Source organism: Thalia democratica, chromosome 3 (genome assembly GCF_965202585.1).
Source record: "Thalia democratica chromosome 3, ktThaDemo2.hap1.1, whole genome shotgun sequence".
Classification (NCBI taxonomy): domain Eukaryota; kingdom Metazoa; phylum Chordata; class Thaliacea; order Salpida; family Salpidae; genus Thalia; species Thalia democratica.
In genome coordinates, this window is record NC_139167.1 from 43,688,829 (window position 1) to 43,713,382 (window position 24,554).

At 25.0% G+C, this 24,554-nt stretch overlaps 2 protein-coding genes across 4 annotated transcripts in view; one reads left to right on the forward strand and one right to left on the reverse strand.

The window, feature by feature from the left end:
- Positions 1-2,658, forward strand: part of LOC145831318 (uncharacterized) — a 67,956-nt gene extending 65,298 nt beyond the window's left edge. For 2 of the 3 annotated variants that reach the window (XM_082938525.1, XM_082938527.1), the window contains exons 39-40: positions 45-251; positions 2,407-2,658. In XM_082938525.1, coding sequence (XP_082794651.1) covers positions 45-236 — 192 coding nt within the window. In that variant the 3' untranslated portion in view covers positions 237-251; positions 2,407-2,658. Of the gene's footprint in view, positions 1-44; positions 252-2,406 lie in introns of those variants that run through there. The other variant, XR_014369668.1, reaches the window with a different exon arrangement.
- Positions 2,659-5,078: 2,420 nt separating this feature from the next.
- LOC145832313 (cAMP and cAMP-inhibited cGMP 3',5'-cyclic phosphodiesterase 10A-like) lies at positions 5,079-23,368 on the reverse strand. Its single transcript, XM_082939631.1, has 11 exons — positions 23,209-23,368; positions 22,915-23,036; positions 21,234-21,385; positions 20,355-20,498; positions 12,068-12,183; positions 11,315-11,484; positions 11,087-11,238; positions 8,440-8,605; positions 8,111-8,285; positions 5,407-5,664; positions 5,079-5,194 (listed from the first exon to the last, which is right to left on the reverse strand). The coding sequence occupies exons 1-11, from the start codon at positions 23,366-23,368 to the stop codon at positions 5,079-5,081; spliced, it is 1,731 nt and encodes a 576-aa protein (XP_082795757.1).
- Positions 23,369-24,554: the final 1,186 nt, after the last annotated feature.

The window sequence follows — 24,554 nt, forward strand, 5'->3', positions numbered from 1 at the left end:
GACTAAGTATCCAATAAAAATTCATTTGATCTTTTTTACTTCAGTTGCGAGAAGCAGTTTGTGAAATGGCTAGAGCTATTCCAAGAAGCAGGAAAATGTGGGAATTTGCAGTAAAGATAATGTTTAAAGACAAGAAATTTCTTAAAAATATGGCGTGGCCTATTTATAATTTCCTAGAAACTAATATCAATGATTTCCTAAAAAGCATCAACGTCCAAGTAAAAGTTGAGAAGTAAAAGAATAAATCTTAGGTAACTAACGATTATTCTTATTTGAAAATTCTAGTACTAATCAAGTATAAAATTTTGAAATTAAATATTACTCTTTTTATTTAATATATTATTTTAAATAAACGACTGTAAAACTTAAGTAAATATGCGGTCATTAAATATGTAAGTTTGTGCAAACTAAAAGTATTTTGCATATTTTTTTCTGAACATTTAATTTTGAAAATACGAATATATTTATCTGTATATAATTGGTTATTTTATGTTAAAAGTTTAAAAAGTTGATAGTATAGTTTGTATACATGCCTTAACTGACTTTTTTACAAAACGTTTTTTTTTTGTACTAAGTTAGCTCTGCTATAACTTTTAGTAAATACAGATAAGCTTTTTAACATAAATTCTGAAAGCTGCAATTGTTAAAAATAAGTAAAGACTAAAAATTGTTCAAATTTATTGAAATAACTTATTGTGAATTTACTCAGTAAAAAGCTAGTTTTAAAAGTAATTTAGTAATTCTAGAAGATTATACATCGGATGTTATATAACATTAAAACAAATAATTGTTTCGAAAACACAATCTTTTTACGTAAATGATTCAATAAAACAGTTTGATTTTTTTACAATACCTATTATACGCAAATTAACTAACAGGGTGGCCTAAAAACTTGAAGTTCGAAAATTTAGGCAAAAAAACTGGAGTTAAGAAAATTTTGAAAAAAAAGCCTGGAATTTTGTACAAAAATCGTGAAAAAACCTGTTTTTATTTTTTATTTTAGCTTTTTAACAATTTGATACAATAAAAATTGTAAACTTTATAATTTAAAACTTTAAAAAAGTTTATACAATTTTTAAATAGTACTTGATAAATTATTAGTTAGATTAATACTTTGTGTACTTTTTACTTTATAGATAACAATAAAAGTTCTCGACTTAATGATAAGGAGAATAGTCAATTCAAAATTTTACATTTTATTAACAAAACAATGTTTCATTCGCTTGAACAAATCAAATGAGATCATCAGTTGAATAAAATCTTATTTAAATAGATTAATACTAAAACGATGAAACAAGTTTTTTACTTGCATTTCCATTGTTTTTAACAGAATACAAATTAATTTAAAATGACCTTAAATCTTTCCTTCCAGCACAGTATATTTTTCTCTATTGGATTATTCGTTGTTTTTAATAATAAATAATGAACTTTACAACACGACAATGAACGACAGTATCCGAGACAACCTACTACCGGTTTTGTCCTAATTAATCTAAACAAGTAATTGAAAGCTAACCAAGCGGGCTTATGTACACATGCACTGAAGCAACCGTTTGTGGGTAAATTCCAATAAATAGCATTGTTTTAAATGTAATATAAAGTTTGTTAATAAGAACCGATTTCTGACTGATGCAACTTAATAGAGTTTAGATTAGGACAAAACTTAACTTTAAGCAAATCAAAATTGACAGCTAGAACAAAATAAGAGCAGAGCCAAATAAAAATGTCTGATGCAAAATTTTATGTACAATGTATTTAAAGTAGCTATAATAAATATTATTTAGTTAGGTTTGTTTTCATTTAATTAAGGTTAATGTTTGATATATTATAAAACCATACAAGTTTTTTTTTAAACTTAAGTAATTTTATATCTCTCTGTAGTTATAAGACTTTTTGATTAAGTGTTCTTGATACCTTTTGTTGGTTAGTTAATATTTAGCTTTTATATACAAATTATACTTTTTAGGCTTTGTTGTTTTCTTTTTAATTAATTCTATTAGTTGAGCAAACCACTGTAATTTAACAAAATATACATCATATGTTTATCAAAGATAAAACTAAACTGAAAATAATTTTCATGTTTAACAAAATTTACTTTTTTTAAAGGACAAAATACTTTGAGAGACTATCAGTATTAACAACTTGAAGATGGCAGTACATAGTTTATAATATACAGTAAAACAAAAATTAAATAATAGTAATACTGTATCGTTAAGGTATTTTAAATCTATCAAAAACACCTTTTTTGACTTAAGATTAATTTACTACTAAAAATGGTCAAAAAGTGATGTACTTTCATAAACCTGGAAGAAAAGTAGAAAACTTGGAGAAAATTTGCCAAAACCTTTTGGCCACCCTATAACTAAATACTTTATTTCAATAAGTAATGTATTGTAATTGTTGCAGGTTTGTTGCATAGTTAAAAGTTACCTGGTGCTCTTCAACCATTTCCAAAAAAAAAATTATAATTTACTATCTAGAAGGTCTGAGTTTCAACTACTAATTTTAGTTAAATAATTAGTGGAATATTTTTGTTAAGTTTTACATTTTCAATTTTGCAACTTTTAGTTTTTAATTCTCCTTTGTAAATTTGTTTCGTTTTTTTTTCACTCTTGATTTTTTAATAAACTCACTGTTTAGATGTAAAACCATGGCAGTACTTGCATTTTTTCAATAATTTGTTTAAGTTATACATAATTATATTTCAATTTAAACTATTTTTTTTGAAAAGAACTGTAGTTAATTTCGACTCTGCTTTAAACTTTAGAAGTTTGTAGGTATAACTGTAGTTTCATTGGTTTACTTGTTTTTATTAAAAGTTTCAAATGTTGTAATTGACAAAACATTATTTAAAGTTTAAATTTTTTTAAAAGATAATTTTTTTTAATAAGCCAGTATCAAAAATTGTAGAGTAAAAGTTTTTTACCTAAATTATAATAACGTTTTTATCAAATTCAAATCTAATCAAATTTAAGTGTTACAAAATATTAGCTACAAATAAATACTGAAATATAATTCACCTATTAAATTTTTAAATTTCTGATTAAAAGAATATCTTAAGTTTTTTATAACAACACGGAAAAAAGGTATAATGTTTACTCATACGGCGTGTTACTTACCTTTTAGGAGTCCATCTAGTATCTACAAAATACAAACTGATGAGCTAATGCATTTTCCTGTTGACAGTTAAAGAGAGTAGTTATTTATAGCTCCAAATTAATATAGTGAATCGGTTTAAGTTTGTGCTGTCTGTTAATCTTAAAAATTAAGCTATATTATATTACAGTGCGTATTCACTTATCTGGACACGTTAGGCAAGATTTTTCTGTAGATAATGATTAGACACGTTAGACAAGATTTTCATGTCTGGATAACTAAAATTCCTGATAAGTACAAAAAATCAATTTTTTATATAATAATATAACTGCTGCATATAATGCAATGCATAATAAAAGTGATATGGTAAAAACAAATACATAGTAGTTGTGAGTAATAAATAATAAAATGATAAAAAATAAAAGGTAAAATTTAGGTTAATTAAATCAATATTTCAAAGGTAGAAAAACATCAGACTTACAACATTATGTTAAGTGTGTCAAACTTATATAAATTAAAAAAATAAATTTATAGTCATGCACCTCATGTTAAACAAAAATCGTTTGAATTAACAACTTTTGTAATATTGTTTGAACTAACATATAACTGTTATACATTCATTTTAAGTGAGAAAAATTTTGAAAAAAATGGGGTTTTCGAAAAAGTCCGGAATTTTCGGAAATATTTTTTTATATAAAAGTGCTTTTAATAAGAAAGTTTATTATCACTAAAAACAGCATTTTGTTAATCTTATTTTTCTAAAAAGATTTGTTTTTGCTCTTTATCTTTTTTCAGGATCGAAGTTAATTGAAGTAATTCAGTAATAGCACTGTTGTTTTAAGCTCTAAAAAAGTAAGATTGAAGACTTTACTTAATTTCAAGTCTTTGGTTAAGTGTTTTTGAATTGGTTAAAAATTAGAATTTTATTTAGCAAATTCACAAGTTTTTTGCAGTTTGACCTGTTGCAACCCTGTTTAAAGATGGGTAATTTTTTTACTAGCCAGGTTTACCACAAGTCTTTCGTGGGCTAGAAATGTGTAAAGTTTTCGTGGGATGCGTAATTTTGGAAAGCTAAGCTGTAATTAACTAATAAATAACATAAAACTACTGTATACTAAATATTAAAAGCCTATAGGTTTTTATTAGAGAAAAGCTCAATATTTGTTGTGTTGGTTGTTTTCAAGCTAAAAAATACGTCAAAAACCAGATATTTCTTGATGCCGGGTCATACGTTGCCCATTGCTACCTAACATCGTAAATATAACTTACCCATAACAAATAAATGAAAAAGGCTTTGTATTAATGCAGTTATCTGACAAAATATACAAAAGTGTGTAGAATTCTGACATTTAAGTAAGCTTTGTATAACTACTAAAACTTAAATAAGACTAGATAAAAGAAGTGATGTTCGTCATTAGAATTCACTGTTTATTCTAACAAAATTTAAGTGGTCGAAAATCTACCACTTGAACATATTAGGTATAGTTTTTCAAACAAATTAAGTCAATTTATTCAGAAAATTAACCCCTAATGCAAGGAAATTAACCCCAGATTAAGAATCGCTGTTCTAAACATTTAGCGTAATAAACTTGTGAAACTCTAACATAAAGAAGATCTTTTGCATAGTCTGTAAATACTTGTAACCAAGTTGTTTATAATAAGCATAAACATCTGTCAATAAGTTAGTATTTCATTAATATTGACTATCAAAACAATTTTACACAGATTTTGTTTTAGGGTGTAAACAAACATAATAATTTACAGAAAATGTTTGGCCAATTAGAAATATATACAGCTAATTGCTACACTTCAGATTTTTTTTGTGACGAGTTAAAAGGTATCATAAAATATTGACTTTATTTCATATAATTTGTAGTTATAATTTTATCGTTAATTTTATACATATCTATTTTGTTTCTCGACCGGTTGTTAAACAAGTAAAGCTAAATCCTTCTACTTTTGTTCATACATCGATTTATTTGTTAAGACAAACTTTTACTGATCAAATCTGTCAAACTTATATAAGTTTCATCATTTGACTCAGCGTCCAGCTTCTTTTGTTTTTCTATTCTACAATTTCCCAAGTTTGCTTTTATTGCTAAAGAATTGTAGTAAAAACATTATTAAATTACATTTAAGTATTTTATAGTTATATTTCATATAAACTACTAAAAAAAAATAATACTGATTTAACCTGTAAAGAATCAGATCAAAAAAACTGAAGTTGAACAGTTTTTTATTTCAGTAGAAAATTTTACCATGTAAATTATAATTACTTCTAATGTATGCATTTTTTAATTAAAAACATACCTTCATCTACAATTCCACATTCAGTAAAACATTGAGCAATATTTTCGTAGCAGCTGACTAGAACAAAAGAGTAGAATCCAATTTGAGCATTCCAAATGTTATTAGACTTGTCTTGGTCGTAAAGCTCAATACATTCTAGACCTAATTTTTTTCTTGCATCTCCTTCTTTGTAAAACTCTTTGTAAAGTGCGACAATGTTGCTTTTTACTTGTGACCAATCTTTAGCCATCATACATAGATCGCACGCAATCATTAAAACTTGTAAAGTTTTTTGCCTTAAGTTTTTTATATTGTTAATGTCAGTTCTCAACTAATATAGCTTAAGGATACAAATTAGATTTTTTTTTCAGATTATGAAGCACAATATAATGTTTTACTTCTACAGTAAACTATAATAGATCTTCAATTGATAAATAAATGTTATTCAAACAGAGTGTTTTTAATTAGATAACTTTATAATTATTTTTGAATAAGACTTATTTAACATTTTTCATAGTTTACTAAAAGAGTGAAACTTTGTGTTGTTTTTAATAACCTGCAAAAAAATGTAGTATTATATTACTACTAATCTTGTATAATAAGTTTGAATATTTTTCACGTATTAACAAATAAATTCATTGGTATTGTTTAAATATTTTATTTTGAAAACAAAAGTATACTTACCTCTAGCTAAGAAGAAAAAAAATTAGAAGCTACATGAAGTCTGGTTTTAAACATTTTGATATGACAAGCTACATTTACAATAAACTGTACTTTCTATATCTGTATACTTTGTACAGAAAAATGTTTAAACTTCGATTATAATAACTACTTATTATAGAAAACGAAATACAAACAAAGTTATTTTTTTACGTCTAGCTTAAGATTAAATATTTACTGTTCTAAAAAACGAAATAGAATATTTGCTTTCGCAGCTATTAAAAGTTATAAAAAAAAAATCACAAAAGACACCACTAAACTTTTAAACTACAAACATAACTACTGTTCTAACAAAAAATTTTTTGAATTGTGGTGGAAAATATAAAAATTTCACCAGTTTTTGGAAGCACTCGATTACCCTTTTGCTCGTACATGTCACTAGCTTCAAAAAATAATCATTCGGAGTATACAGAGGTGATGGTGCAGAAAGGAATAATTATAAAGGAATAATATTAAAACAACTAAAATACTGTAATTTGCAACAATCTAAAAATATTTGTTAAGGTACTAAAGATCTGTAAACACTTTTACACTCTAGAACTTTTTAATCATTCTAATGGTCATTTATGTGTATGAGCTAGAAAATTTAAATAAATTCAGTGATCTACCGGGTTAACAACATTAGAACCCGGCCGGATCCGATTATTTTTTGATTAGGATCCGGATAGCTCTAAAATTTTTTTTTTAATATTATCCCATTCCAGATCTTACTTTCACATGAGCTCCGCCAGTAACCGGATTTTGTATTTGTGTTAGGATCCTTAATTCGGTAGATAACTAGTTACCACAATATTTTAGTTTAATTTTATTCTTACCAAAAAAAGTAAGTTGAAAAATCTTGATTGAAAGATTTATATAATAATTTTCTATTATGAAAATATAATATCACTACAATTTACTTTTATGATATCGAATCAATTTTATGATTGAGAACTTTTATTTTCAATTTTTTGTTTAAATTGCTTATCTTATTCTGCTTATTTTTGATACAATGTACTATAAGTTAAACAAAAATTAACAATTTCACTTAATCATAAAAATATAAGATCTAAATAAAACTATGAGTCAAGTCCACAAAAATAAGGAATTAGCATATTGAAAATTACAAACAATATCTGTCGTTTGAATTTTATAAAACTTGTTTAAATCTTAATTATCTTTAACTCCTTTTTTCTAAAATAAACTATGTTTTTCTGTTTTTAACCGTAGACATTAAAGTTATTTAGTATTATGTTACTTTTTTATCAATAGTATTATTTTGAAAGCTCAAATGAAAAACAAAGCAAGCTTTAAAAATGTATACTTTTTAGTTTTTAAGAAAACATGTTAACTAAATGACATTTTTTAATAGAAAACATATTATAATTTTTTGCTTTTGTATTGTATTATATTTTTTATTATAGGAAAGTTTGTAATAGTTTTAAATATAATTTGCAACTTATTAGAAATAAACAGAAACAACTAATCAGTTTATATTTTAGACGAGGCTCATCGACATATGGTTTATGATCATTTCACAAGATAAAAATAAAAAACCAAATACATAAAAATACACACAAGTTAAAAGTTTACAAAATGGTTTCAAACTATGATGACGTATACAATAAAAACTTTTAATGAAAGGAAAAATTTTCAGCCTGGTAAAAGTACACAAAAGTTTACTAAAAATATGTATGTTAGTAAATGATTAATAGTGTGGCTGTACCATTTGGTGCAATTTGAGTTGTTTTGTCGAAAAGATTCATATAAAAAAATCAGTTTCTGTTTATTAGAACTAAGTTGAAAATGGAACTTTTTTTAAATTTTTGTATAAAATTCTGGTACTTGTAAACTAAGTTTTACCTATTAGATATATTCTGTAGTGAAAAGTCTTCAGCTTTTAACATGTTTGAAAGTACATTATTATTTTCAAAGAAAAGGTTCAAATCAGTTGCAATGATTAAATCCTTTATAACAGCATATGCTTCGTTAACTTGGTCATCGTTTAAATTGCAGAACATATCACATCCATTACGCTTAAGTACATCACAGGTGATAGCGAAATGATGACGTTCATTAGTTGAATTTTTTCCGTATAATTTACCACGCTGGTGACCAGAATCGTAAAGAAATGAATTACTATATCCAAGGTGGTCAATATCGTGTGCTATCGATAAGACAAGAAGAGTAAGAGGTTCTACCTAAGTATTTAAAATTGTGTTTACTTCAGTAATTATTCTTTTACTATTTTTTGATATCAAAAGTTTTTTTGGTAAGTTAAGTTTTGCTCAAAAAGCTTGTTAGTGTTAAACAATTAATACTTTAAACTATGCATTTACACTTGAAGTAACTTACATTGTTAAATACTTGAATATGCTTTTTTATTACCAAATACATAAAATGAGTAAACGTCATAGCGTGTTTAAAATTGTGGTAAGGTAAGTTTCTATAACTGTTCTTGACCGTCATCACGAACTTTATTATAACTTCATCATTTGGAAGAAAATTAGGATTGCATATACTTTTACACATGTGTAAAAAGTAAAAGTAAAAATCTTCTTCATAAGCAAGATGTATGTTGAATGAAAAACTGGAAAACCAAACTTGTTTTATCTAATTAAAAACCACTAATTACTGTTCAGTTTTAAGTGCCCAAAAAGTAAAACTAACATAGATGTTATAAAATACTTCAAATATTGTAAAAAACTTCGTAACTAGCAACAATATTACAACTAAAACAAACATTAAAAGACTTTATAACGTTTTAATTATAAATCTTAGTAAAATATAAGTCAGAAATTGATTTCAAAGCTAAATAGATCCTGATAGTAAAACTTTAAGAAGTCTAAACACTAATAACTATTTTGTTTATTAGATGCCTAGTTTCTCAAAATAAGGCTCTAATTATTAATAATAATTTTTGGAAGATACCATAACCTCCTAATATTTTTTGATTTATTTAGACTCATGCTAAACAATTATAGAAACTTAAACAAAAGCTTAAATTTAAAAATCAATTAAAGAAAAGCAAGTTTAAAAACTTTAAATTGTCTGAGCAAATATTTATACAAAACTATACAAATAAAATAACTTTTAATAAAATATTTAGTTAAGTTATGTGGAAACGTATCAGAAAAGCACGGCGTCACTTTAACACAGAGTGAAACTTTAGCACAGACGAACACTGAAGCACGGAAATTTTTTCGCACGATTCTTTTTTGTACTTATATGACGTTTTAACTGTTGTTCTTTAAAATATAAAAACGAATTATTCGGTATGTGAACTAAAAGTTAACAAACTTTAAATGCCTTACAAGTTTAAAGGGTAAAAATACTTAGTTCAACAACTTTTCTACTTGTTTAGCTTTTTTATTATTTTTAATAATATTAAACGTTTAAAACAGCTTTATTTAAAGTCCTACTAGTATCAACTTTATTTAAAGAATCATACAAAAGTGTGAGAACTTACTTATGCAGGTATTAGTTAGTTAAGCTTAATAATTATTAAGTAATTGAACATCACTTAAATGTAAATTTTAAAAGATCTAATATTATAAAATAACCTACATTTCAAAATAATTTTGGCTAAAGAAGTTTGCAAATCACAAAAAGATAAATAATAAAATCCTAATTATTTTAGTTTATAAAATATAAACTTACTAGTTTATTAAGTATAGTGTTAAACAAAATAACTTTGGTAAGTATTTTTTGCCTTGAGTGTACACTTTGAAGTGCCAAAAATGCGTACACAACAGGATGCTGACTCTATTAAGTTCAGTTTTAAACATTTTATTCAATATAATTTTAGTTCAATTAGTTCATTTGTTCTTAGTTCATTAACCTCTTATTAATCAAGTTATCTACTAAAAAATATTGATTTTTCTTAAATGAATTCTTAAATGAAGCTACATTCAAAAGAACACTTTGTGGCGTCTATGAAGCCGTTCTAAAAAGATACACTGTGATAAAGTATCACTCCATGCTAAAGTGTCACTCCGTGCTAAATTGACACTCTGTGCTAAAGTGTCACTCCGTATTAAAGTGACGACTCGTGCTAAAGTGACGCTGTGCTTTTCTAACACCTACCAAAGTTATGTAATTAACGTTTATACTTAAAACTAAATTAAAAGATTAAACTTAAAATCAAAATAATAGTTTACAAATGAATATGATTTAGCTCTTTAAAATAACTTACAGTTTTTGAGTAATTTCAAAACTTAATTTATCGTTAAGTTTAGCTTTATTCAAAAAAGCAAAACAAAAGTGTTTTGATATTAAGGTTGTAAATAATGACTACTTACTTACGTATTATTTGTATTTTACATTAAGCGGACACAAAACAACTATTACACAAGCTATTTTTGTATTTTTTCTTTTGTTTATATTGTTCTAATAGACAATTACATTGTTACATAATATTTCAAATTAGGACAATTTAAAATCCGACCGTTTAAACTTTTACAAAAGAGGGTCCAACTAATAAACATTATGATATTAATCATAAATTTGAAAAAAGTATCAAAATATATACTTTACAATTACAATAACTTAAAACTATCTAAACTCGGGGTGTCTGAACTTGAATTTTTGTGCATCCTAGTTTCAGACTGAATGAAAAATGTGTAGTTTAATAAAAAAAAAATTCTAGTCAAAATTTTTGATCAATCTTTTTATTCGATATGCTTAAATTTTACAAAAACTTTTTATGATCATGACAGCTGTAAGTTTTTTTTTTTTTTCCTAAAAATGTTTTCAATTTCAACTTTGTTATAGTTAATAGTGTTGTAGAAAATATATTACAACTATTTTAGATTTAAACACTTTTTTTATAATCTTATAACATAAATACATTTGTCTATGTAAATTTACTAGCTAAGTATTAAGTCACTAAAGTTAAAACAATCTGAACTGTTTCACAGTTCAAAAAAAAACATTAAAAAACAATATTTCTATAATGTAACAAAAGATGTTCTTAACTACATTTTAGTTGTTTTGTACTTACTTATCGAAGTTAGTTGGAATGGTTTTGTGGTTTTTTTTTGAAGTTTTTAGTAAAAAGTTCTTTACCTCTTCACTTGTAACCAGGGTTGTGTCCCTATAAATTTCTCTATAAAGTTCTGCTTTTGCAGTTTTTTTGGTTAGCTCTTTATTAATCTGTTGTTAATATAAGTAGTAGTTTAATAGTACTGAGTGAATACGCAATGAAACTTAAAACAAATTTTAAACACACCTTTATGTAACGAATATTCAGTGAACAATAAATAGTAAAAACTTCAAAGCTTTTTTGATCTGTTGTGCTAAAATAAATTCCATCTACTTTGTTAATTAACTGTATCACACCATACAAGTTTCCCTCTGTGTCTAAAATTGGAGCAGCCAAAATACTGCGAGTAACATATCCTAAATTGTTAATGTATTCCTTTATTACATAAAATTTTTATTTTTAAAATTTATTTTAAAGTATTTCTTACTACTTTTCAATTTTTAGTAAAATATAGTGTTACTTGAAAGAATCAAAACATTGTAAATGACATTTTAGCCATTTATTGTTTTTGAGTAAAAGTATACCTTTCCAGAAACAAAACTTTTTTTTTTCATAGTTTTTAAAATAGATTAATATAGTTGACAAAGCTTAAAAAAATGTCTAAATACCTAAGGAGTTAAGTACTTAACTTACAATATACTTGAAATGTCAAAATAGTTCTACTCTTTAATTTTTAAGTTATTTAAACATAAAGTTAAAGTTTATTTGAATAGAAAACTCTTAAAAATATTAAATATTTTTTAATCTGAATTATACGAAAAACTATGTTTATATTTAAACAGAGGTTTCCCAATTAACTAAAAAAAAGATAACTAGTGTTATGACTTGTAAAGTTAAGAAATGTTATCATATAAGATTTTTTTATATACTATTTTTAAACTTACTTAGTAATTTTAATAAGTTTTAATTTAAATCAAAAAGTTTTTCAAAGTTTTTAACCTGTTCTTACATCAACGTCTTTATTAAATCTTGGATCTGAGTAAGGCTCGTTGACAAAAACAAACTCTTTAGTAGTTGCCACGTACCCGGCTATACTATTTTTATCCAGTGGCAATCTAAGAAAATTGTGAATATGAGAATATTGTGAATATTTTGAAAAAAATTTCCTATATAAGTTATATTTTTAAACAAAACATTGTAAAAAAATTAGTTGTAATGCACAGTTTTTTAACTTTATACTAATTTCTATGACAATTACTTTTTAAAGAATTAAAAAAAATGATCAAGTGAAAACAACTAAACAAATAATGTTGCTTATAAATTACATTTTAAACATTCTTTATAACATTATTCTATGTAACTTTAAGTTTGAAATGCTAAGATTAATCAAACTTGTTTTACTTATTATTCGTAAATATTGACTTAATTAAACTTTGATATAAAGTACAAAATGTTAAAAATCTAAATAATTGTTTTTAACTTTTATGTAATTGTGCATTTACTTGACTTCGTAAACTGTACACTTATATAATAAAACGTTTTCAATGATACAATTAAAGTAAGCTTACCTCAATTTTATAAAATTACTTTCCTTATAAAAAATATATGGTAAAATACTTTAAATATATAGTTTTAGTTGGAGCCGATCATTAATAACCCGATCATTTCTAACCTGATCACTTCTAACCCGATCATATCTATCCCGATCATTTCAAACATGATCACTTCTAACCTCAATTTGTTTATTTTTTAGATTCTTTTAATCAGCATTTATTTTAAAAACAAATAAAACTTTACAAAATTGTTCTTTTATTGAAATTTAAGTTTTGTGTCTGAAACAAAGCTTTTTGTTTATATTGCACTGCTTAAAATATATTTACAATATTAATCATATTTCTACTTATCATAGATAAAACTCTTTTTCTTATTTTAATTTTTTTATTTATATCAACCTGCTTAAATCGAACATTTTATTTTTGATTAGCTAAGATATACTACACGACAATCATTCTAAAATAAAGAGAAGTAAGGGTATTTTTGCTTAACTGTTTTTATCTTAATCTAAATTTATTGACGAATAAAACATCTATGTTAAACATTAAAAGATAATGCTAACTTAATTTTTTTTAAGTATGCTACGCAAACTATGAACCACAAAAGGGTTTATAAATGTTTTTCAGTTTTCGTAACATTAAAAAAAGTTTTATTAGTATTTAAAATTTTTACAATTATTTTAAAAAATATTGATATTCGTCAGTGAACTTAGATTTTCTTAATTAATTTTTGACTAAGTAAAAAGATCCTAAATAGAGATCAAAACTGATAAAACTAAAGATAGCCAATATCCTAAAAGATAATAAGTTTATATAAAAACAAAAAAAAAAGACTATTGAAGTTAATTTACAGATGAATATTAAAAAAAAATTTGTAAATTATATGTACTTTTTGAGATATGCTAGGCAGACTAATAAAAATCCGAAATGACCCACTTTTTTTATTGGATTTATTACCAACTCAATAAACCTGAACTCAAAAAAAATCGTTTTAGCTGTATCATGTAGCAATTAAACTCTGTAAAAAATATACTTATAAAAGAAAGAAATTGTTGCATGTTGAAATTTTTAAGTCAAGAAAATGTCAAAAATTTTCTCTTATTTTAGAATGAATGATTGTCTAATTTATTAAACTTTTTAAAAATATTCAAACTCAATTTTTTAGGATTCTTAAAGTAAGCTTTTATAACTCTATTTAAGTTAGATCTTCTTCTCAACTACGTAACTATAATAAATTTAATGTTAAACGTAAAATATTTTTCTTAAGTTAAACCCTTACAAACGTAAAGTCCGAATTTGAGTAGTCGTGCACCCGACTAATCTATTACTACTTTATAGTCGTTAGTTTTAATTTTCAGCTTAAAAACTTGTGCAACTCTTATTACAATTTGCACAAGCCTATTTATATAATAAAGTTAGAACAAACATTAGGCGAACTTAAACACTTTTGTTTTATTTATTCGAAAACTATAATATTTAAGTGTAACCTACCTAAATAAAACCTATAAAACAGTTATGTCATTTAACAAACCGTTTAAGCATGTACTATCGACTGAATGTCTAGCTTTTATTTCATTAATATACTACTACCATGACCTAGAACAAAAAGAATCAATTACACTTAAACAAACTTTTTGTTAATACAACAAATCCGTGGATAGTCAAATCTTGTCTAGTTAATCCTCTTAAAATTTTCATTTAAGTTTATATGATATATAAAAAGTATTATCATTTGGTTTACTTTTTTTGTTTTAAGTACGACTAAATTAAAAGTTATGCTGATATACTTAACTCATTGTACTTATTTTATTAAAAAAGATTAAAACAATATAGGCACGAACGAAATAACAACGAAAATAAGGAATTTTGAAAATATACTTACAGTGAAAATAACTACAATTACGAGCAAAATATTGTAAAAACTCTTTTTTTATAAAGTAAATGTAGTTGTAAAAAAATATTTATCAACATAAGCACTCATATAAGTAGTTATTAAAATATTTTGATATCATATAAACTTAAGTGAAAAATTTTAAAAGTATTAACTAGACAAGGTTTGATAATCCTCGGACTTTTAAAATTAATAAACAAATCTGTTTAAGTGGTTATATCCAAAAGTTATGATTTTCCAGTTAATAAAACAAAAATGTTCAAGTTCGTTTGATGTTTCTTTATATTTCATTATCTTAATATGTTTATGTAAGTTTTTAAGCTTAAAGTAGAAACTTACCGACTATAAAATAGTAATATATGAGTCAAAAACTGTACAACGCTTGCGCTAGACTTACAGCATAGCTTATAGGCTATAATATGAATATCTTTGTATCTGAATACTACATTTCTAACAATTTAATTAAAAAATTTACCTGTGTTAAAATCATATTCTAGTTACCTTAATGACAAAAAGATAAAACTTAACTATAATTATAAAAGCTTCCTTTGAGAATTCACCAAAGTAAAACTTTAAAAAATATAAAACAAATTAGTAAATCTTAAATAATGATAGTAAAAATTCGACTTAAGTAGGTAAATATGAAGAAAAACGTCAGAATAAGGAAAAAAATTTGAAATTATAACAAGTTAAAACAAAATTACTATTGAAAATTCATTGGCATTAAAACTACATAAACACTAAGTTTTGGTTAAACAAAGTAAACTATACTCTAATAAAAGAAAAAATATTTTAGATTTTTCTTTCAAAAAATATTTTGATTAAAATTAATCTAAAAACAACAAATTTTTACTGATCGGGTTAGAAATTATCGGCTTAGATCGGGTTTAGATATGATCGGCTTAGAAATGACCCGGTTAGAAATGATCGGGTTAGAAATGATCGGGTTAGAAATGGTCGGGTTAGAAGTGATCGAGTTAGAAGTGACCGGGTTAGAAATGACCAAGTTAGAAATGATAGAAAACCGTTTCCATTCAAGTTGTTCATAAAACAATGCTGTTAGAAAAAAAAGTTTTAACACCTATTTTGTATATTTATTTAACTATATATTAACTAATTGTGAAGGGTGGTTTTGATTTTCTTGAAGCAAATATAGTATATACAACTTTTTTTTTTGTTAAAACTTAAATTTAATGAAAGAAAGAAATCTAAACTTAAATCATCAGTAAACTAAAACTGGTTTTTATCATTTCTAATCCGCGATCATTTCTAACCCGATCGTTTCTGACCCGATCACTTCTAAACTGATCATTTCTAACCCGTTGATATCTAAATTGATATTTTCTAACCAGATTATTTCTAACGTGATCAATTCTAAAACGACTACAATAGGTGTTGAAACGTTTTTTTTTTTAAACTGCACTATTTTTTAAACTACTTGATATAGAAACAAACTTACCTTCTTTAAAACACAAAACAATCTTCAAAATGTTATTCACTAAAGTACCATGTGTTATTACAAAATATAAACTGAAACATTGCTGAAAGCTGCCACACATAGCTTTACATATAAAAAGACACGTATACTGGTGTAAATAAACTTAATTAAAATAGAAGTTTCTACCTTCAGTGAAGTAATTGCTAAATATGTGGTGGAGTAACAAAGAAACACGTTAATATTTAAATGGTAATAAATATCAAGTTTAGTTATTATCAAAGTTTAAAGAACAGTAAAAAAAAGTTAGAATGTTATAAAAACCTACGTTTCAACACAATAACTTTAGTCAAGAAAAGTTTTTGTAATATTAAATATAACTTATCTTGCAAAATCTTATCATAGTATTATACGATGTCGTTTATACTACTTTTAAGTAATAAGAAATATCATTAATATACCTAAAACTTTTTTTTGCTAATGTTTTAGGTGTTTTTAAGTTGACAAAAACAAGAAGTCAAGTTTGAACTTGCAAGCTATACTTAGGATTTACAAGACAACAATACAGATTTTAACATAAAATGGGAAGTACTAAGCATAACAAAATCAAAATTCAATAGAAAATTTGGTTGCAGACTTCTAACCTAGAAAAACCCAAACAGATAAAGCAGATAAAGGTTAATCACTAAACAAAAAAAAAGCGAAAGGCAAAATATATGTGCACATTATCAAAAATTCTTTTATATATTTTGTAGCAAAGTTAAACCTAATTATATGAAAATCAAAGTAAACTTAAGCTGCGTACACGAAAAGCTTAACACAGTTTTTGATATCACTTTCCCTTTTGTATTGAACTTTAGCACGGCGTCACTTTAGCACGGAGTGACATTTTAGCACGGAGTGTCATTTTAGCACATAAATTATTTTTCATTTTTTTTTGCTTAAATCATTTTAGGTACTGTATTGTTTAAAAAATCTAAAAACGAACTATGCAACATGTAAATTAAAATATAACAAGCTTTAAATGAATTACAAGTTTAAGCTTTACCTAAAACTAAGACAAAATCTAATTAAACAACTTTATTAACTTGTTTTACTATTTTATTTTAGATAAAAATGTATTGACACTTTTACTTTAAAGTTTTCGACATAATATTAATTAATTTAGCAATAAATACAAGCTCTGTAACTATTAATTCTTTTAACTAATTTAACTAGTTCTAATAAGACTAAACTTTAAGCGGAAGGTTTAAATAAAGAGTAAGAAATATAAAAATTAAATACTTTCTTATTTTATTTTAAGCCCATAGTAAAAACGTCATTTATATATATTTTTAAGATGAATTTTTTTTAAAAGTGTTAAAACAAATTTTCACAATTGTTTGTCTGTAAAGTTAATTATTGTAGATAACTAAAAATAATTTAAATAAACACTTTAAACGACTTCAAAATTTTACATGCAAAAATTTCACTCCGTGCTAAAGTGTCACTCTGTGCTAAAGTGACGCCTTGCTAAAGTGTCTATCCGTGCTAAAGTGTCACCCCGTGCTTAAGTGTCGCCGTGCTAAAGTGTCACCCCGTGCTAAAGTGTCACCCCGTGCTAAAGTGACACTCCGTGCTAAAGTGTCACTCTGTGCTAAAGTGTCACACCGTGCTAAAGTGACGCTGTGCATTTCTGACACCTACCCCAAATGCTTTATATGAAAGCTCATAGTTAAAATAATTTTTTACCTAAAAACAAAACAAGTTAAATTATGGTACTAAGTTTGAATATTTGACAAAGTTTAAATTCTAGTTAAATTTAAAAATCAAAGAACAATACCAATAAATAAGAAAAAGGTTAGTAGTAATAAGTAGGCTTAAGTTAAGATGCATTTTAATCAAGCTAAATTTTATTGTGACTTGAATATTGTAAGTTTAAGTAATTTTGTGCTTGTAATAGTTACCAAAACTTGAAAAATTTTGCTTGAATAATTTAGAAAAAAAATTAAACTTTAAGGAAATTATAGTTACAAAAATTAAAATGCATGCATAAAACCTGTATTACGAGTAATTTAAGTTTTGAAGTGGAGTTTTCGGAAGTGCGGGCAGGAATAAAAGAGTTCGTACTGTTTGTTTAGATTAACCCCGTCTGTCTGCTTTAGCGATCGCGACCTTTTCTAATATGCAAGTACTGCAAATGCTTTGTGGGTTTTTTGCTTTGCCAATATGGTGGATAATTTCCCAATCTATTTTGTATTTAATGTTCTTATTTTTAAGCTTACATAAATACTTCGATATTTCTGTTCCGTTCTCTTTATAGTCTTTAAAGTCACTAATATGGTTGTACCATCTTTTTTTAAAAGTTCCACCCGTTGAGCCCAAGTAGTTTTTTGTTTCGTTTTCCGATTTGATTGTCGCTTTATATACCACATTTTCAACTAAGCATTTATTCTTAAAAGGACATTTGTTTTTTGTTCGGCAGTTGCAAAATGTTTCGTTTAGATCATCGTTTCTTGTTTTTAAGTATTTAAGTAGCAACTGCCGAACAAAAAACAAATGTCCCCTTAAGAATAAATGCTTAGTTGAAAATGTGGTATATAAAGCGACAATCAAATCGGAAAACGAAACAAAAAACTACTTGGGCTCAACGGGTGGAACTTTTAAAAAAAGATGGTACAACCATATTAGTGACTTAAAAGACTATAAAGAGAACGGAACAGAAATATCGAAGTATATATGGAAGCTTAAAAATAAGAACATTGAATACAAAATAGATTGGGAAATTATCCACCATATTGGCAAAGCAAAAAACCCACAAAGCATTTGCAGTACTTGCATATTAGAAAAGGTCGCGATCGCTAAAGCAGACAGAAGGGATAATCTAAACAAACGGTACGAACTCTTTTATTCCTGCCCGCACTTCCGAAAACTCCACTTCAAAACTTAAATTACTCGTAATACAGTTTTATGCATGCTTTTTAATTTTTGTAACTATAATTTCCTTAAAGTTTAATTTGTTTTTTCTAAATATAAATAAACAATAAAATTTAGCTTGATTAAAATGCATCTTAACTTAAGCCCACTTATTACTATTAACCTTATTCTTATTTATTTGTGTTGTTCTTTGATTTTTAAATTTAACTAGAATATAGACTTTGCCAAAAATTCAAACTTAGTACCATAATTTAACTTGTTTTGTTTTTAGGTAAAACATTATTTTAACTATAAGCTTTCATATAAAGCATTTGAGCGGGACTTTAAATTTTAAAAGCGATTAAAAGCACAACATTGTTCAAATTTTCAATAATTACGTCACCATTAAAATAAGCTACACCAAATTCAATCAAATTTTAAGCTCATTTCATTAATTACACTTTTGCTTAAGCAATGTTTACTCTGTAAAATATCTAGAAGAAAAAGAAAGCTACATACAGCTTTGATTATTATTATTATTATTATTGTTATTTTGATTTTAAAACTTAGCTAAAAATTTAAACTTCTACTAAAACTCAGTCTTAATATTAAAATTTGATTCGTTTAGTTTCTTAAGTAAAAAAATTTTCAGCAATAATTTGGTTTTATTTTAATTTAATTGTTCAAATGCTGTTTTCCATGACTGTCACATATCTTTTTTTAGATTTATTTAAGCACTGACGAGGTCTTTGACCGAAACTTAGTTTGTAAAATAAACTTTTGAAAGAATAAATACATTCTGTAAAATATTTCGGATAAAGTTAAGTTTTCCTGACGTCTATACGAGATAGAAATATCTCATACATGAATCGTTTGTAAAGGACTGTGGTTTATTGTATAATTAAATATTAATCTAAATTTATTTCTCGAGCACTATTGACCAAAACTTTAAAATAAGACTATAAATAAACATGCATTATAAACTAAATATTTGACCAGAACTAAAAATTGAAACTAACTTCTAAATAAATTTGTTATAGTTTAGTTTTTCCTGAATTTAAATAAATTATTCGTTGCTAGACAAAAACTTAAAATTTATTGAAAATTTTATATGTGATCTATAGAAATTTTTAAATTTATAACAGTTTGGTGCAACTTAAACCGTGAACAAAGACAAACTTTTAGTTATTTTCAGAGGCACTCAACCAATTAAATTCTTTACATTAGCAAATCAGTTCGTACGGGCAGAATTTTATCACTCAACTTAATTTCCTAGTAAACCCTATTTATTTTTTTAATAGTTATTGTAGTTACAGTTTTATGAAAGCTTCTTCAAAATTGTAACTGCGAAAGCTCAATAGAAAGTAAATATATTTGTAATAATTTCCATTATATAAATTCTATTACATTATAGTAATAAAATTATTTTAAAACTATATTAGAAATAGTTCCACTATAATTTTAAATTGTTGTTATTTTATCGTTTAAATTTATCAACTAAATTTTTTCAACCTTATTGTAGTACTTTTACTAAAAACAGGATCACCATTTTCATCTAACTTTCCTTCATCAAACAAATCAGTTACCAATTCATTACTACTCTCTTCAAATCTATAAAATGAGCACCTATCTGCACCAACCATAGATTTCGCAAATCTATTTTTTTAAAGATAGACGTCATGATAAAGAAAGTCATTACAGCTAGAATCAAAACATTAAATAATACTACTGGGTCTACGTTATTTCTTTTCTAAATTACATGTCACGAAAAGTCTTTTTTTAAATGTATAGCTTTACTACAAGATATAAATTTAAATACGGATTTAAACTATATAAAAATTAAGTTTTATTACTTTTTATAGTTAAACGTTTTCAAACTGAAGCAGTTTGTTACAACAGTTTAGTTAAAGAATCTTTCTTCCATAAGTTATAAATTAGATCAAAACGCTTTTTAGCTTTTCAAATTGTGGATACAAGTTACTTAAACAGTTTTTATTGAATGAGTTTAACTTTAAACTATCTTTAAATAAAAAATATTAGTATATAGTTAAAACAAAGTTATGCTACAAATTATATTTATAAGGCAATGGTTAAATAAAAACGTTTTATTTAAAAAATTGACAAAAACCTATTATAAACATGCTGTTTTGTTTAATTTCGTTTTATTAATTGATTCTTTTTTTTTAAAGAAGAGGATAAAGCTTAACCAAACTACTCCTATATTCAAACGTTTTTTTAAAACTCATTCTGTAAAATAATAAACCGCAACAAATATTTATCGAAACTTAACAAAGCTAATTTAAATTGTTAGTACAATCTAGCAAAACAAAATTAAAAAAAACTGTAAATATTAATTACTATAAATTTTTTATATAAAAACTAATAGTTAACTTCATAGTTGTCGTTTTGAATATGTTTTCATCCTTGTATTTTGAGTATTTATCAGTTGCTTCTAGTATAAACTCGCTCATAGAAATAACCTTACCAACTCCACGAGTCGACTTCGCACTATTAATAGTACTCGATACCAAAGACCATATTTCCTGATTTTTAAGTAGAAAAAGTAGATAAACTTTTAGTTTCCGATAAAGTTGAGATAAATCGTAGTTCATACGCTTGCAACGGAAAGTTTATGAATCACTAAAATGACTATATCACAATAGCTAAACTATTTAACATAGAAAAAAAAAGTTTGTTTTTTATACAGCAGGTAATTTAGAGATATTTTTTTAATGTTATATTCTAGCGAGCTTGTTTCTGTCATTTATTTTTTAATAAACAGCTTTATAAACGAGTGTGAACTTGGCTAGAATGGCTTTTTTTGTAATTTTTTTTTAACCACACTTTAAAACCAATTATTTTCAAAATTCTTTAATGCTAACTTGGAACTTTCTTTTGCTTTGCTTTTCACAATAATTTCCATCGAATTGGGGTTTGACTTTTGTAGTAGGGCCCCTTTAAAAACTTTGAGTGTTTTTCTATTTTTTTAGTTTTACAAGTTTTTCTCCGAAAATAATAAGTTTATTTATTTTTTTTATATACTTATTAAACTAAGTTTAAACTTGTAATTAATTTCATTTTTCCATTATTTTTTTATACCATATGCCTAAACAATTTTTTCAGAAAAATTCCAATCTTGCACGATTTTCGATTTTAAGTTTAAAGACTTTTATGCAAAAATTGATTTTTTTAAATTATATATTTTTAAAATTAATTATTGTTTACTCTTAGCACTTGAGCAAGAAACCCCTCAAATAGCTTTGCTAAGAATTTAGTTAAAGCTTGTATGGATCATATATTCTAAAAACAATAATTAATTGGGGAAAAATTATAATTACATCATGAAACTTAACTATACAAGTCTGTTAAAAATAAAGATTGCAAAAAAAAATTTTGCATAAAAGTCTGTAAACCTAAAAATCCAAAATCGTGCTAGATTGGAACTTTTCGGAAATTTTATTTAGGCTTATGGTATAAAAAAAAGTGGAAAAAAAGAAATTAATTACAAGTCTAAACTTAGTTTAATAAGTATGTTAAAAAAAATAAAAATTAGGAATATACTTTTTATTTTTGGAGAAAAACTTGGAAAGTTTATTAAAATAGAAATAAACTCAAAGTCTTTAAAGGGGCCCCACTACAAAAGTCAAACCCCAATTCGATGGAAATTATTGTGAAAAGCAAAGCAAAAAAACGTTTTTTAGAATAAAAAAAAAGTTCCAAGTTAGCATTAAATAATTTGAAGATAATTGGTTTTAAAGTTTGGTTTAAAAAAATACAAAAAAATCCATTCAAGCCAAGTTCACGCTCGTGCATTATAAATTGATACTTTTTGAAAATTTTAATATCAAAACTTAATTACGATTCTTTCATTTTATAAAATTTTACGTGTAGTTTGGTGTTTAAGTTTTCATATAAAAGAAATTAAAATTTGTATAAAAGCTACCTTACCTCGCCCCTATCTCGTTTTTAAATTTAAAAAATCAATCAAATTATTTACGAACACCTTGATTCAGTTTAAGTTATTTTTCATACTTCATATATATATATGTATATATTGCATTTAATGACATACCAATACATTTTTGAGGTCTGAACTACTATATGGAGAATTATCTGATTTTCTAAAGAATTCAACTACACCAAGAAGTTCGTTGTTGGCTAACACAATTGGTACACAAATTACTGAAGAAATAGCTGAAAATTTAAATTATAATTAGTTATAACTAGACTATGAAACATTATGTAAAGTATTTTAACAATTAATTGTTTAATTTTCATACTTTATTCAATTTTTATAAAGTTTTGTATACTTTTTTAGTAAAAATAATAATCGAATTATATTTAAAAAAAACAAACAAACTCATACATTGATCTCCAGTCAAGGTTCCAAAAGGAAAGCGTTCATCAGTCTTAACATCGTCTGTTATGATAGGATGTACTTTGAAAGCAACATGAGATGCAACAGTTGTATTTAAAGAAATCTCTGCTGATCGTGCTTCTAAACTAAAAACCATCAGTATTTTCATTTATTTATTGCTATATACATATGTGTTTTTATTTTGTTTAAAATAAAGAGAAAAGTAAGATTGATTAAGTAAACATTTATAGTTTTTTATATTTTCACAATGTATTTTATTACAAATGATTAGCTGAAAAATTTATTTAACCAATTTTATAAAAAGTTTAATTTATTCATTCGAAAATTATGATGTTTATAAAACACTTTTTAGAGATTAGTTTTGATTTAAGTACGCTTGATTAGACAATTAAAGCTAAAACATCCAAGCAGCTAACCGTTATGTTATTTAAAGCTTATATTAGGTTATTGTCTACATTTTCTGCCTAGTTAAATTTATCAAACATTTTCAAGGACATTTTTCACGCACAGTCAATTAAAATAGAAAATTAAGTTTCATAGTAACTGGGTTTCATCATTCTTTAGATAATTTATAAAAGTACACGCTTTTTGTAATTATGCTAATACTAGAACAACATTACTATTTTTTGTTTAACTTAATATAAAAATATTCTACGTTTTTTTTTCTGAAAAACTCAATTTAGGATTATCACGTTTAAAACTATTTAACAAAAAACAAAACTAGAGCTGTCCTAGGTTTAAAAAACTAAATACTAACCTAATAATTTAAAAATTTTGTATACACACCTAATATTTAGGTGTTAATTAATCAAAGTTGTTAAAATATTTCATGTCGTCTAAAAAAAATTTTGACAATACAAACCTACAAAATCAACTCAAGAATCTTAACTCAAAGTATAATTAAAACTGTAGATTTATCAAAAATATATCTAAATTTAGCAGCTTTCTATGTAAATTACTTATGGTTTTTTATATTTTTTTGTTATATTGAAAAAGTATTTAGAAAGGTTTCAAAAAGTTTTCATAAGTTAGCAAACTTATTTTTATCCAAAACTGTTCTCATTTAAATATCCCATGAGAAGAGTTCGTTAACAATTACGGGATCTTTTTTTTACTAACCTTGCTGTTCAAATATTACAATAAATTTATTGAAAATAGTTAAAAGGTTTTAGATGAAACCGAACAAAAAACTGAACGGTAACATTTAGACTGCATGGCTTAATTATTAGTTAATTAGGTCAATTATTTTATATTATAAAAGTTAAATCTTTAAATTCCATACAAGTAAGACTCGCTAGAAATTAAAAAGAACGGTTTCAGAATTTTTTACCTGA

Bases quoted from the DNA above. Each gene is read 5' to 3' on its own strand.
- LOC145832313 (XM_082939631.1), bottom strand. From the start codon at position 23,368: ATGAAAATACTGATGGTTTTTAGTTTAGAAGCACGATCAGCAGAGATT. The intron at 20,499-21,233 runs GTTAACTATTAG...TTAAAAAAATAG, and splicing joins TTCAAAACGACAACTATGAA to ATTTGCGAAATCTATGGTTG. The intron at 5,195-5,406 runs GTATGTTTTTAA...ACAATTCTTTAG, and splicing joins ATGTGGAATTGTAGATGAAG to CAATAAAAGCAAACTTGGGA.